Source organism: Mya arenaria, chromosome 14, assembly GCF_026914265.1.
Source record: "Mya arenaria isolate MELC-2E11 chromosome 14, ASM2691426v1".
Classification (NCBI taxonomy): Eukaryota; Metazoa; Mollusca; class Bivalvia; order Myida; family Myidae; genus Mya; species Mya arenaria.
This window is the reverse complement of record NC_069135.1, coordinates 39,499,917-39,513,061: the sequence shown is the minus strand read 5'-3', so window position 1 is coordinate 39,513,061 and position 13,145 is coordinate 39,499,917. Positions and strand designations below refer to the sequence as shown.

The 13,145-nt window shown below is 34.7% G+C and overlaps 2 protein-coding genes across 2 annotated transcripts; one reads left to right on the top strand and one right to left on the bottom strand.

Moving 5' to 3' along the window:
* Positions 1 to 454: 454 nt before the first annotated feature.
* On the bottom strand, positions 455 to 3,150 carry LOC128218130 (lysozyme C-1-like). Its single transcript, XM_052925682.1, has 5 exons — positions 2,998 to 3,150; positions 1,976 to 2,056; positions 1,524 to 1,685; positions 1,137 to 1,215; positions 455 to 589 (listed from the first exon to the last, which is right to left on the bottom strand). Exons 1-5 carry the CDS (start codon positions 3,041 to 3,043, stop codon positions 514 to 516), a joined length of 444 nt encoding a protein of 147 aa, XP_052781642.1. The 5' UTR covers positions 3,044 to 3,150; the 3' UTR covers positions 455 to 513.
* A 4,714-nt stretch (positions 3,151 to 7,864) lies between these two features.
* Positions 7,865 to 12,863, top strand: LOC128216919 (heat shock 70 kDa protein 12A-like). The gene is made up of 5 exons (XM_052923633.1): positions 7,865 to 8,272; positions 9,854 to 10,220; positions 10,402 to 10,620; positions 10,889 to 11,024; positions 11,144 to 12,863. Exons 1-5 carry the CDS (start codon positions 8,241 to 8,243, stop codon positions 12,199 to 12,201), a joined length of 1,812 nt encoding a protein of 603 aa, XP_052779593.1. The 5' UTR covers positions 7,865 to 8,240; the 3' UTR covers positions 12,202 to 12,863.
* Positions 12,864 to 13,145: the final 282 nt, after the last annotated feature.

Genomic DNA, 13,145 nt, shown 5'->3' with positions numbered 1-13,145 from the left:
GTTGTGATCAGGGAGGTGTTTGCTTGGATTAAGCCAAGCCTTCTTCACCATTCGTTCCATCGTTGAGCTGAGTTTGTTGACACCTAGATGATTTCGTGTGAATCATCGTTTCTAATGTTTGTTTAGATTTTTTGGCAGCACGCATGATTACATTTTTCTGTGATGCGGTTTCCTTATTTGCATAGTTATTACACTAGTTATAAATGGAAATTATTGCATGGGGTTATATCACTCATGCTTTATGGTATAAATGCAAGTATGACAATTTACCTGAACGGTACATACTGAATGAGTTATGTACAGACAACATAAATTAATGAGTATGCTTTGTAAAACATTAATTAATGCAATAATTTCAGCCGCGTTTGCACTTAACCGCATCATAATCATGCAACGTATTCATAAACGTTGATTTTTAACAAGACATTATATCAATATCAAAACAACGACTATGGAAATGAATTTATATTTATTGAAAAGTCAATCAAACAAGAAACAGTAAATGCTGATTGTTTAACCTAACCCTGGAATGCCGCATTCCGACAGGTAACTACTCGTTTTACTCTGGCAATTGTTGGTGTAACCCATCCTGAAAGATTGTTTGAAAACTGTATAATGTAGTGAACCTAAAGGTATGTTATACATAAACATTTTACCAATAAAGCTATTAGATGAATATAAGATGCAGACATGTTCAGAGATGAAATATTGTGGGTAAATTTGAAATACGAGTTGGGCTAGAATTTTGAATTGACAAAAGTAACAAGTTTAACAATAAAAAGAGCATTTTGTTAACATTATATTTGATAATGTTGTCTATAGTTACAATGTGCATGGAAGAAAGAAAACAATGTATTTTATTTGATAGCCAAAAGTTTCTTTTTTTCATTTACATAATTTTGTATGTGGAAAAGAATAATCAGTGTCAAAAAAGTTTCATTCACATTGCTCTATTAAAATATCACATTGTATTTGAGGGCACCTTGAAATTAAAATTAGGGTTTTCTCCGAAATTTCTTTTGTGTCAAACATGAAAACATGGAGTTAGAATTAAAGGTGAGATTAATATTCAGTTGTCAGAGATAAATATTTAGAGGAGCTTAAAATTGAAGACGACGTTCATAATACAATCTTACGAGAAACCCCATCCTTTGTGTTCTCTCTTGAGTTTTTTTATGCAAGCCACGTCATCAGTCAAATCAGTGTTTTTATAGTCTGAAAGTTAAACCAAGGAAATCAATATTTCAAAGATTCAGTTCAAACAATATTTGAAGAAAAAACACACGCGTACAATTAAGCACAATATGAGCACAATGTAATATTAAAAAGCATGACAGAAAAATACACAGGTAAATTTAAGCCTTTCGAACATCTAATATGAGCACAATAGAATATTACAGAGCACTAAAATGTGATATTTTGATCTTTACAATCGTTATAAATACGTGTATTATTTTTTATGTTTTCAATGAGACTATTTTTTCACGATTCCGGGGTAATTAAAAAACTATCCAAATCCTTACCTGAGCAGGGATGCCCACAGCCATTCTTTGCAGGTTTACCATTTTGGGGATCGCAGTTCCAATAGCTGTTTATCTGAAATAGGCCATGGTCCACCGAGTTTGGTGAATTCTGATTTACAGCAGCCGTGTTGAAGCTTGATTCATACCAGGCCATACACACCCCTATATAAATATACTTATCTTAAAGCGTATTGCAATGACAGTTATATGATTATGTTGTTTTTTTTGTTTTCATACCTTAAAGAGATCCTGTTAAATTACACACATATATAAACACACAAACAAAGAGGCAATCATCAGTCCTGAGATACGACACACAACACAAGACGTATACACAGTTAGGTATGTAGGTAGGTAGAGTAGTGTAGGGTTACACGCGTAGGTTTTTAGTAAGTTTAACTACTGATATTATAGTAGTATTCCATATGAAATATGATGTCAAAGGTACTCACATTTGTGCAACTCCGACTTAGCAACATTTTCGGCCAGCAGATCCCTCGCAAGTTCACACTTTGTGTAGATGTAGCCTTGCGCTTAAATGTAAAAATGGTTTTCAAGAACAGTATACCATCACATTATCAGACGTATGGAGCAACTTTATTTTATATGTATGTCGTCAAATTGGTACAAGGGAATGGGCAGGAAATTCCTGCGAGCTTTATTTCAAAACATGCTTTTCTCTCTCCTAATTTAATAAAAAAAAAATTGAAAACGGTGGCATTTGCGTCAAACTTTATATATTTACCTAAACTGTATCTGCGTGATTTAGGGTCTTTCGCAATACAAAGTGGATGGGAAGGTCGAATTTGAAATAACTCAAGTCCACTTAAAAGAATAACTGATTCTTGGTACATAATTTACCGAGCGTTGACGCTCGCTCCGCGGTGCTCTTGTTTATTTCGTTTTGGAAAACATCTTTTTCAAGTGTAAAACTTATTCCCTTGCATGCAAACATAACGAAGGAATCAGTAATTATTCAACTTTTGATTGCATTTTAATAAAAAATAATCAATGAGACGCAATAAATATGGGTTTGTGTGTAAAAATTCAATTGGTTACAAAAATGCTTTTTGTTATTAAACAGAAGCAATCACCACAAACCTACAGCAACATTTTAGCACCTAAAACTTTTTATTAACTTTTAGCACTTGAGTCTAAATGCAAATTATTTTAGAGTCAATATCAGATAAAATATTATCTCATAATATTTGGGAAGCTCTCCAAACATCTATTCCATATATTTCTTAGAAAGAAAAAATAGAAGAAAAAGGAGATTTGAAGACAAAACTATTCGTTATTCAGTTTATGAAACACACAATTACAACTGTTATGACATTCTTTTTATAAAAAAATGTCCAAATTATGCAAACTTTTCTTAGTCATTGATACGTTATGCCAGTTTGTTAATTATGACATAGAATTTATTTTATTGTTGTATAATCAACGTAAATGATTATTGACAATGTTAACTTACCCAAATATGGCAGACAAAGAAGCAACAGCGCGAGCGAATGCATCATCCTACAGTTTATAACAATTATATCCTCGTCCCTTCGCAGGTGTGCACCTTATAAAGATGTAAGTATTTCGCAATATCATTTTGTAAACTCACGTAGGCTTATGGCAATGTGACATTTGTATTTTGAATAATCACCAACATTCAACTTTAAAATAGCATTCAACCAAATTGTTACAAGGTTAAATAAGAAAAGCTTAACCACGATTCCAAAAAAGTTATATTTCAAAATATTAATGTGTAAATGCACGTATGCCTGTTTGGAAGATGGCATTTGTTTTTTACTATTCATAAACATTCACATTAAAGGTACATTTTATCACATTGAAACAAGGTAAACTAAAGGCTGTCCACAATTCTTAAAAGATACAGAAACGTTATATTGAAATAATTCAATTGAACCTACAGGGTCAAGGCCAGTGACTGAAATCTCAACGAATGCCTGTTGAAAGTCACAAGGTTGAAATCTAACAGACACTTAACGAGACACACAACGACACAAAACAGCATCCGGGTGTGGGGTGGAGGGTTATGTCGAATACTTCAAAATTCCTTCTAACTTTCAAAATTTATCAACACTAAATTAAAAGGTTGAACAGCAACAAACAAAAACACACATATTCACTAATAATGTTCATAGTAATGTAGGACTACTGAACGTCACATTTGTCCTTGCACTTATAAATAATAGCAATAATAAATCAAATTAATACATTTTAAATTGCAGGGACAGGCCCGGTAGCCAAAAGTATACGAACAAAGATCAGCCACAAGCTGAAGTTCAATTTACCAAACAGCAAAGACAGACCACACATGCAACACAATGTAATTATTTACAAACGTTTTGACGGTAAGCGAGACAGGAGCTCACAGGGTAAGATGTGCATATGTAGCCCAGTTGAAATTCTGATAGGCAATAGTCATGGTGCATACGCCTGTCATTAGCACAAATGCAGTAGGTACAGTTTTGCCACGACTGTAGGTCGATAGAGCACGGTTTTAGAAGAGCCTCCTTTGTTCTGACAGCAGTTGTTCTTACTTTTCCGTAATGATTTTGACTAGTCTTAAAAATATATTATCATCGATACACGTGTACAGATAACATTGATCAGAGAAGTCATAAGTGAGATACAAACGTTTATAAATATATGCTTATCTGAGTAAGAAATTATTTGTTACGGTGCCAGATGCTATCAAATCTTGAAATTTATAATTTTTATTGTTAAACTGTCCAAGGCATTTGAAGATGAATATGTACTCTTTTTTTTACAAGTTTACGAGCATTTTATAGATTTTTGCGCAAATAATTTGTTTTCAAATTTCAATAAAAGGTTATTAATATAAATTTAATTCATTTCCTGACGGACTACATAAAAAATCGAAGTGAAATGTTTTCTTGTAAAATCATCATTCTCAAAATCAGATGTTCTTTGAGGTGGTGTTCCTCAAGGATCCTTGCTAAGTCCTCTCAGTGTCCTTATTTTCCTCAATGATATAGCAGGATCTCTTTTAACAATGACTCGTCTCTTTGCACACGACAGTTCTTTACCTATTTTTTTCCCGTAATATCATTATGATAGAAAACACACTAAATCATGTCTTAAATGCTATACATACATGGTCTAAACAATGGCTGGTGAATTTTAATCCTGCAAAAATAGAGGAAATGTTAATGGCATAATGAAGTCGGCCAACACTTCTGTGTGATAATTACTATATTAAATTCGTTGTTCGACACAAGCATGTAGATTTAACACTTAGGGAGGTTGGTTTTAGGTACCAACATATTTCTAATATCATCGCAACAGCTTCGACAGTTATCGTTGCCATGCAAATGATGAAATTCATAATACACAGAAGACACACACATACTTTCATGCCTTCGTCCACATATACAACACTGATCAGTACCTTAGGAAAATTGTACTCTACATGCAAAAGAAACACTGTAACATATAATATGAAGCTGCTAGTATAGTTAGTTACTGGCCTCACATGATCCGTATCAATTAGTAATTTATAAAAGAGAAAATGTTTGGTTGTCCCTTTCGTACAAAAGAACTATTCAAAATTCAAAACACAAACACAACATGCTATCATCTTACCTGAAAAAATTGTTTCAACCAAGTTTTCAAAGAATAACATGGATCATTTACGGGTCAGACAATTTTCGAACAGTACTTAGAAGACCTCACATTTATGCACAGTCAATATCGAGGTTGTTGGCTGATCTTGACAGGACAGTTTTAAATACTGGGTTGTTTTGCACGCGTTTGAGTCTAAAATAAACTGAAATTAAAATCAATTTATATTGCTCTAAATCTGACATCAAATGACATAGAAGGGAATAGATTCGCACTTATGCATCATGCCCAAATGCGTAAAAGATACAGCAACTCCCTACTTATACATATTATCACATCGCAGCGTCCCCTATGTCTGTATCTGTGGTTCACTTATAAAAAATGCAAAGCGCTTTTTATTAAAATATAGTCTATTTACTGCACAAAGGCAGCAGTTATTCCTTGAAATCAGACAATATCACCCACCCAGTACCCACAAATACTGTACGATTATAGTGACCTAAATAACGAACAGAACGAATACGTTTTTAAAGAGTATAGAAAAACATAGGTCCCTCCAATAGATTTAAGACAAATGAAGTTAATTAAACTTTGTCTGCTTACCAATAATATCTTAATGCTACCATACAGTGATTTGACGACAAGAGACGACAAGAGACGACAAGAGAGTTTTTTTCTGATTGTTTTTATTTTTTGTATTTCTCTCTAGTCTTTCTTCTACCGTTCAGCTTATGCTGTGCAGTATTATTAAACATACAAGTTATGTTGTGCTCCACCAAATGCATCTATTTATGCGCATGAAAAAATAATCGCATAAACTTTTCAATCCAGAAATTATAATGACACATTGCGAGGAGAGCCGATCTCTAATGTTGTTTATAATTTGTGGCCAAACCTAATTGTATATCAGTTCATTATAATATTTTGAAAATATTACCATATCTTGTTCATTTACATACAATATAAAACTTATAAAAGCTTTTTTTGTAAACATTGCGATACAGTTTATTATTATTTTTAATTTACACATTAAAAGATTGCATATTTTAAATGGTAAATATATCAGTGTATGAAGAACCAGAAAGATAATAGTCGTTCAGTATAGAGTTTGTTGGTTCGTTCCAAGGAAACCTTCACTTATACATATCATAAGAAACGATCTTACAGGCTATACCTTTAGACCACAAAGAGACGTGCTGCCTTGAACTTCTCCATTAATAAAGACAAGTTGTGTCCATAATCAACAACAAACAACGTTATCCTGTTATCAACCATCACAATAAGACGTGCTTCCTTGAACGTGTTAAGTATGCCTATCAAGCTATAAAATTTATGTTTATGTAGGCTTAGCGATATTATTATGACTTCTTCATTTAAAAGCCATGTTTTGTCCAAAAAAAAACATTGCACTTACTCAGTAAGATAAATAAAACATGTTCAAATTCAGACTTAGAAATATCAGTTTTAAAGTCACTTGTAACACAAAACAATATTTAGCTAAAATCTGACTAAAGTCCTCGATCTTGCTTGCCTGCCTGACTTGAGCATTCGATATTTATCAGATCGTTTTTTGCTGGAGATCCATTTTTCTACTCAAAGCACAAGTAATGTATGCGGGCAATTTGATAGATTTATAAATGCAATTTACTGGCGACAATGCAATCTCAGTGTTTATCAATTATGTATTAACCTTGCTGTTCTGTTTTTATCGATCGTACGTTATATGATACGTTTCTTCCAGCGGAATAAAATAACATGAACAAAAATGTTTTATTATTATATAGGCACATTCGGTGATTACACTATTAATAAAACATACTATATTATGTAAATTATATTGACATTTCAGGAATATTTCGAAACTCTTGTTTCACAGGGGTACACACCAATAACAATTGCCACTTTTTTAAAATTAAAAGTTCATTTCAAAATGATATCTACAGGAGGTCGTTGAGTACATGGAATACTTTATCAGTTTATGTGAGTTTTACATTGTTCTTCGTGTTTTTCAAGTTGAGTTCGGCTCTGATGAGGTTTACATTTTATTTGTGAAAATATTAATACAGGCTGGAAGATTAAGGAGGTTATGCGCTTATAAACTAGCTAACAACCATAAGTAAACTCGTGGTCTAGTGAACTTGTGTTAAAATGACCGTTCCAAGGTGCTTATCCCATGCTGTATTGATACAGCTTTATTGTTGCCTGTGTGGTCCTCTGTTGTATTTATGAGTTTGTGTCGCCCGTTCGTTGTTTGTGCCCTTGCCACGTGCCTCTAAACAGGGTTCATATTTGAAGTTTTGACGATTGGACTTGTCCTGTTTGTTTTCATTGTACTATTTTGTTACTTGAGTCCCATCGTAATGTAGAAAACTCCTTCGTAGGTAAAAGGGACGTTAACAAATTGCTTAAAGTCTGGTTAATCTGGTTTTGTGTTATATAAAAACTTTTCCCTACTTGACTTCCGTTATGTAAGGCGTTATCTGCCAGTAAATAATGCTGCTTTGTGACATCGCTGATATTTGTTTGCGAGTGCACTGGTCTAAATAGCTAATGCTCACATGCAATTGCTTCGTATTTATTTGTAAGTAACTACGACATGTGATCAACTTTTAGTTGCCTATAACGTGTAAATATTTAGTGTTGACATATGTCAAGTGTATACTTTAAATTGACCTCTGCGTGTCAAAATACACAACTACAGCAACTTATACACTCTGATTGTAAAATAAAACTCTCGATGTTTATAAATATGTATACGAGTATTAAACATGCATATTAACACAAATAAATAAAAAAGGATTTAACATGTTTTTGGATTAATAGTTTTCTTCAATTTCAAACGCTACTTAAATGGAGTATTTTACATATGCCCATCGGATTAAATTCGTAAAATCCTAATTAATCAGGACTATAATTTCGTGTACTTTGTTGGATCGACTATCAATATTAAATTGCACGTCGCGATTCGATAATTTTAATTGAACTACAGATGTATGCACATAGGCTTGCTCGCATGTACGTAATTTATTGATCCCTTTTCTATACAATTCCTGTAAGCTCGAACCAGGAAGTTATTTATTCTCTGCAAAATAAAGGCTTAAATCAGGTTTGGTTGAAATGGGGGGATACTTAAGTAAAAGTTCCACAAGGTAAGTAAAGTAATTTACATAATCAAAATTTCGTTCTGGTATAAACTTCTGAAAATATTTTGTTAAAGAAACACAACATTCAATGTTTATATTTATATAATTCGCTTTGATACCATTTCGCGCTTTGAAATATGAAGTAATGAGTAAAGATGATTTTAACGGACTCATTTAAAACCGTCATAACTATGAACTATACAGTACAACGTTGTGGTTGGAAGTGATGATGTATGGCACGCAAGTTAGCGTATTATTTTTTTGGAAATGAAGTAATTAGTTAAGATAAGAGCGACGTCGTACAACTTAGCTTTGGGTGCTCACTCGGATAAATATAGTTGCTGTTGATCATTTGGTGAAGTTTAGCTTTGCTCTGGGTGCTCATTCGGAAAAATATAGCTTTTTTATCATTTGGTGAAGTTTAGCTTTGGGTGCTCACTCGGAGAAATATACACTTTTTTATATAAGAATATTTCTTGGCCTATAAAAGACTACGCTATTTTCTGCTTCTACACGTGTAAAATATTTAAGATTTGCTTGTAAATTTCCGATGCTTTTCTTTGATAAAATTTCATAGCGCACACAGCGTTGCATCGTTCAACAAAATTCCGTCAAGTTTAAATTTTGGCCCAGGATCGCATTGTAAAAATACAAGCAAATCTGAAATATTTCACAAGAGTAGAAGCAGAATAAATGTATAGCAAAGTCTTCGATAGGCTAAGCAATGTTTTCATCACTTGTCTTGTTTGTTTACATCGGGTTTGACCCGTGCTGATCCATGAGAGAACCCCGTTGAAATCACGTGATTTGTCATCCTGGCTTCGCTGACCTTTCCAATGCGCTAAAACCAACACATTTTCATGCGTGTGTCGTCTGTCCACGTTTTCATACGTTTTGTTTGCGTCATGTGTTGCCTTCAAGGCATTTTCCATGTGCTTTTAAAATAAATCTTCGTTAAATATTAAACCTCTGGACCTGTCTCAGAAGTTTTCATTTGTGTTTTATTGTTAGAAATAATGCTAACAACTATGAAGAAGAAAACAAAGTGGAACAAAGACAATGTGCAGTGTGCAATGATATCAACATAAAATGGTGGTCAGGCGAAATTTTTCAAACGATCGATTTAGACTCAAATCAATAAAAGACTCCATATCAGAAAAAAGTTAACTATGATAAAAGTTGTTTGATGACTTCTGAATAAAAAACATACTACCTTTCGAGGTTTAAATATATATTGAGTTATTACCATTTCTGTCAATTATAATCTCGCCGATACTGAAGATTAGTATGTCGACAATGTCATTTTTTTCTATTAACATCATACTAAAAAGATCATTCAGACACAATCTGTTACTATATTGTGTGCCGTTGCCATAACTTGATGAATCAGCATTGAATGCTTTGTCGAATGTTGACACGGCTTCAATTCTTAATTACCTTTTCAGGAATGTTCTTTTTTAAATTCCGTTAGTCTAGAACTAAGAAGTAGTTCCTTGCGCCTGTGTTTAACCTCTAAGCTGATTTATTTTAACTTGAAATTCGAAGTGTATAAAAATGACCTTATATTTTCATTTCAATTTTTAAAAGTTCTACAGAAACGGTAGCAGCGAAAAGTCATTCCTATCTTCTTGAAAGTCCTACAGAAACGGTGGCTGCAAAACTTCAGTCCTATCTTCTGGTTGCTGCGTTCGATTTTGGGACTACATATAGTGGTTATGCGTTTTCCTTCCGAGATGACCCGCTCAAAGTACAAACTAATCACAACTGGTATTCGGGAGGGGCTGGCAAACTGATCTCTCTCAAGACATCGACAAGCGTGCTTCTTAATACAGACGGAAAGTTTGATTCATTCGGGTTTGAAGCTGAGGACAGATATGCGAGTAAAGCGGAAGATGGCGAACACAAAGGATGGAGACTTTTCCGGCGATTTAAGATGGTTCTGCACAACAACAAGGTACAAGTTAATAAATATGATAATTTATCACTGGTAATAGACAGATTGTTGAAATATCTAAATTGTGTATATCACACAAACTTAATACCATTTCAGATGATTATGTATAATAACACACTTTTAAAAACGCGGATTGTGAACAGCCATTTTGTTTTAAATAATGTACACATCTTTAATCAAGGACCTTTCAAGAGCCACCACTGTTAAGGATATGGAAGGCAATTCTTATCCAGCTTTGGAAATATTTTCCATGGCAATCAAGTTTCTACAAAAACATCTACTAGATTCGTTAGCGAACCAGGTTGATGGAATTAAAGAGAATGACATTTACTACGTTATCACCGTACCCGCCATATGGGATGACAATGCAAAGGAGTTCATGAGAATGGCTGCCGAAGAGGTAAAGGGTTTTGATTTGTTAAAGGTATATCCGAAAAAAACAATGTTTTTTTACATTGATACAAAATGTCAATATGGCTAGTCTGTTTCTGCGTGTAAATGCACAAACTGTTTTGATAATATAAATCACATCACTAATTAATGACGATGTTGATAAAGAGGCTGGATTTCGTCAGACAGTATCTAACTGCCCCGCATGGTACGACACGCCGACAAATAGAAGACCATGAATAACTCTATAATTCGTTTTACCACGTAACGTTTTCCAGGCGGGCCTCGATGGAACTCGAGTTAAACTAGCACTTGAACCGGAAGCAGCCTCGATCTGGTGTGAGGCGCTTGATGTTGACATACAGCATAAAATGGCCGGGATCGGAACTCAGTATATGGTCATTGACCTTGGAGGTGAGGAAGATGACTTTTATTTTCATATGTATTCTGATAACTAACAAAATATTTATATATTTATAACAAAATTATGCAGAAATTGCACTGAATTGTTTAAACATGAAATGCAATTTCAGGTGGAACTGCAGACATTTCTGCCCACGAGAAAAATGATGACGGTACTCTGAAAGAGATCCACAAGGCCAGTGGAGGACCATGGGGTGGCATCTATGTTGACGACAACTATCTCAAATTCCTAGAACAAATACTCGGGGAAAAAGTTATCACTGAACTTAGGACGAAAGAAATGACTGACTTCTTTGACCTCATCAGTGAGTTTGAAACAAAGAAAAGAAATTTCAAATCAACGTCGAAAGACAAAGTTACGTTTAGAATATGCACTTCTACTAGAAGCCTTTGTAAGCAAATCACAGGACAGGAATTCGAAGAAAGACTTGCAGCCTCCAAATATAGCAATTCAGTTATTGTGAACGGTGGCGATAAATTACGAGTTGAGCCTGATATCGTTAAAGATTGGTTTAACGGTCCTATTAATAACCTCGTTGACCACTTGAAGAGCATTCTAAAGGAGCCCAAACTGAAAACGGTGCAGACCATTGTGGTGGTTGGTGGTTTCGGAGAGAGCACGTATGTTCAGGAAAGGCTGAGGGGTGAGATCCCAGACAAGCGTCTGATTGTTCCTGCTGATGCGGGTCTCGTCGTGCTGAAAGGAGCCGTCAGGTTTGGACACAACCCAGCGATCATCACATCAAGGGTCATGAAATACACGTGTGGTGTTGGTGGGATTGGTATATTTGATGCTAAAATTCATAGTGAAGACAAAAAATACTTCGATAAAGACGACGGTAAATGGTGGGTCAGAAACTGTTTCGATGTGTTCGTTCGCGTAAACAAGGATGTTCCCATCGACTTCCAAATAACACAGGAATTCATTCCTACAGCATATAAGACAACCTCACCCATATACCGTACGACAGCCGAGAACCCCGTGTACGTGACCGACCCCGGTTGTGAGCTGCTCGGGAAGCTGGAGCTAGAGCTGCCGCGGGACATTCCTCTGTCTGAGCTTGATCACGATATAACATTCTTGTTTGGTGGAACGGAACTTGTTGTAAAAGTCCGTGTGAGAAAAACGGGACAGGAGAAAATATTGAAACTTAACTGCTTGAAATAAGCTACGACCGGCTTGATGACCACACACCTAACTCACATGCGCCCAAGGCTTAGAATCGAGTCCGGGGCCCCTAGGTGAGAAGCGAGTGCGCTAATATAGGGTATACTTCCAAAACCCTTATGACAGAGATAGGCAATATTAAAATCATCTGATATAACATAGTGTTCTACTTTTTGTCCATATGTTATGATATGTATGCACTATGCATAGAACGAGAAACGAGTTGAAAAAAACTACATATAGGTAATGCTGTTTTCTGTTGTTCTGATATTTCATATCACTAGAATTATGTTTGAATAATAATGTAATATTACTTCTAAGATATGGCAAACTTACCACTCGATGCTCCATATGTGTCCAGTGTGCTTAAGTTGAAGCGTTGAAAAACGGACGAAGTAAATTTCTTCTTTTCTTTCAAATTATTATTACTATTATTGTGTGTTTTTTTCATATATTTACAAACATAAAAATATTTTTCGTGTGTATTACTTTCGTATACGTGTGTGATCTATTTGCACGTTTGTGTATCTCTCTCAGTGGTGTTTGTGCCTTTACTCTGCGCCTCTAAACAGGGTTTTGACTATTGTGCCTGTCCTTGTAGTTTTCAGATTTTTTTTGTATCAATTTGGCACTTGAACAGAATCTATAAAAGTTTGAAGTAACATAGTGGGGTCGTTTACTTTAATGCTTGTGCAATTTACCGGTAGCAAAACAAAAACATTCTGGTTTTGTGAATCTTCGCAAGGGCAGAATACATAAAAGATATGAAAAGACATCGGCCTCAGTGTGATTGAGACTGTCCATCGACAGCAATGGTTGGTGCAACACCTGCAACACCTCCTATCGCCGGTTGGCTGACAGTTATTTCCATTTCATTAATAAGATCAGAAAATTAGTGTATGTAAACATATATTACAGGAAACCCTAATTGCTATTAAAGCACA

What these genes read in the sequence shown, in the direction of transcription:
- LOC128218130 (XM_052925682.1), bottom strand. Translation starts at nt 3,043, where the DNA reads ATGATGCATTCGCTCGCGCTGTTGCTTCTTTGTCTGCCATATTTGG. An exon ending in TCTTTGTCTGCCATATTTGG is followed by an intron (nt 2,057 to 2,997) that starts GTAAGTTAACAT and finishes TTTACATTTAAG; the next exon opens with CGCAAGGCTACATCTACACA. An exon ending in CTGTGGGCATCCCTGCTCAG is followed by an intron (nt 1,216 to 1,523) that starts GTAAGGATTTGG and finishes TTTAACTTTCAG; the next exon opens with ACTATAAAAACACTGATTTG.
- LOC128216919 (XM_052923633.1), top strand. Translation starts at nt 8,241, where the DNA reads ATGGGGGGATACTTAAGTAAAAGTTCCACAAG. An exon ending in TGGTTCTGCACAACAACAAG is followed by an intron (nt 10,221 to 10,401) that starts GTACAAGTTAAT and finishes TCTTTAATCAAG; the next exon opens with GACCTTTCAAGAGCCACCAC. An exon ending in TATGGTCATTGACCTTGGAG is followed by an intron (nt 11,025 to 11,143) that starts GTGAGGAAGATG and finishes ATGCAATTTCAG; the next exon opens with GTGGAACTGCAGACATTTCT.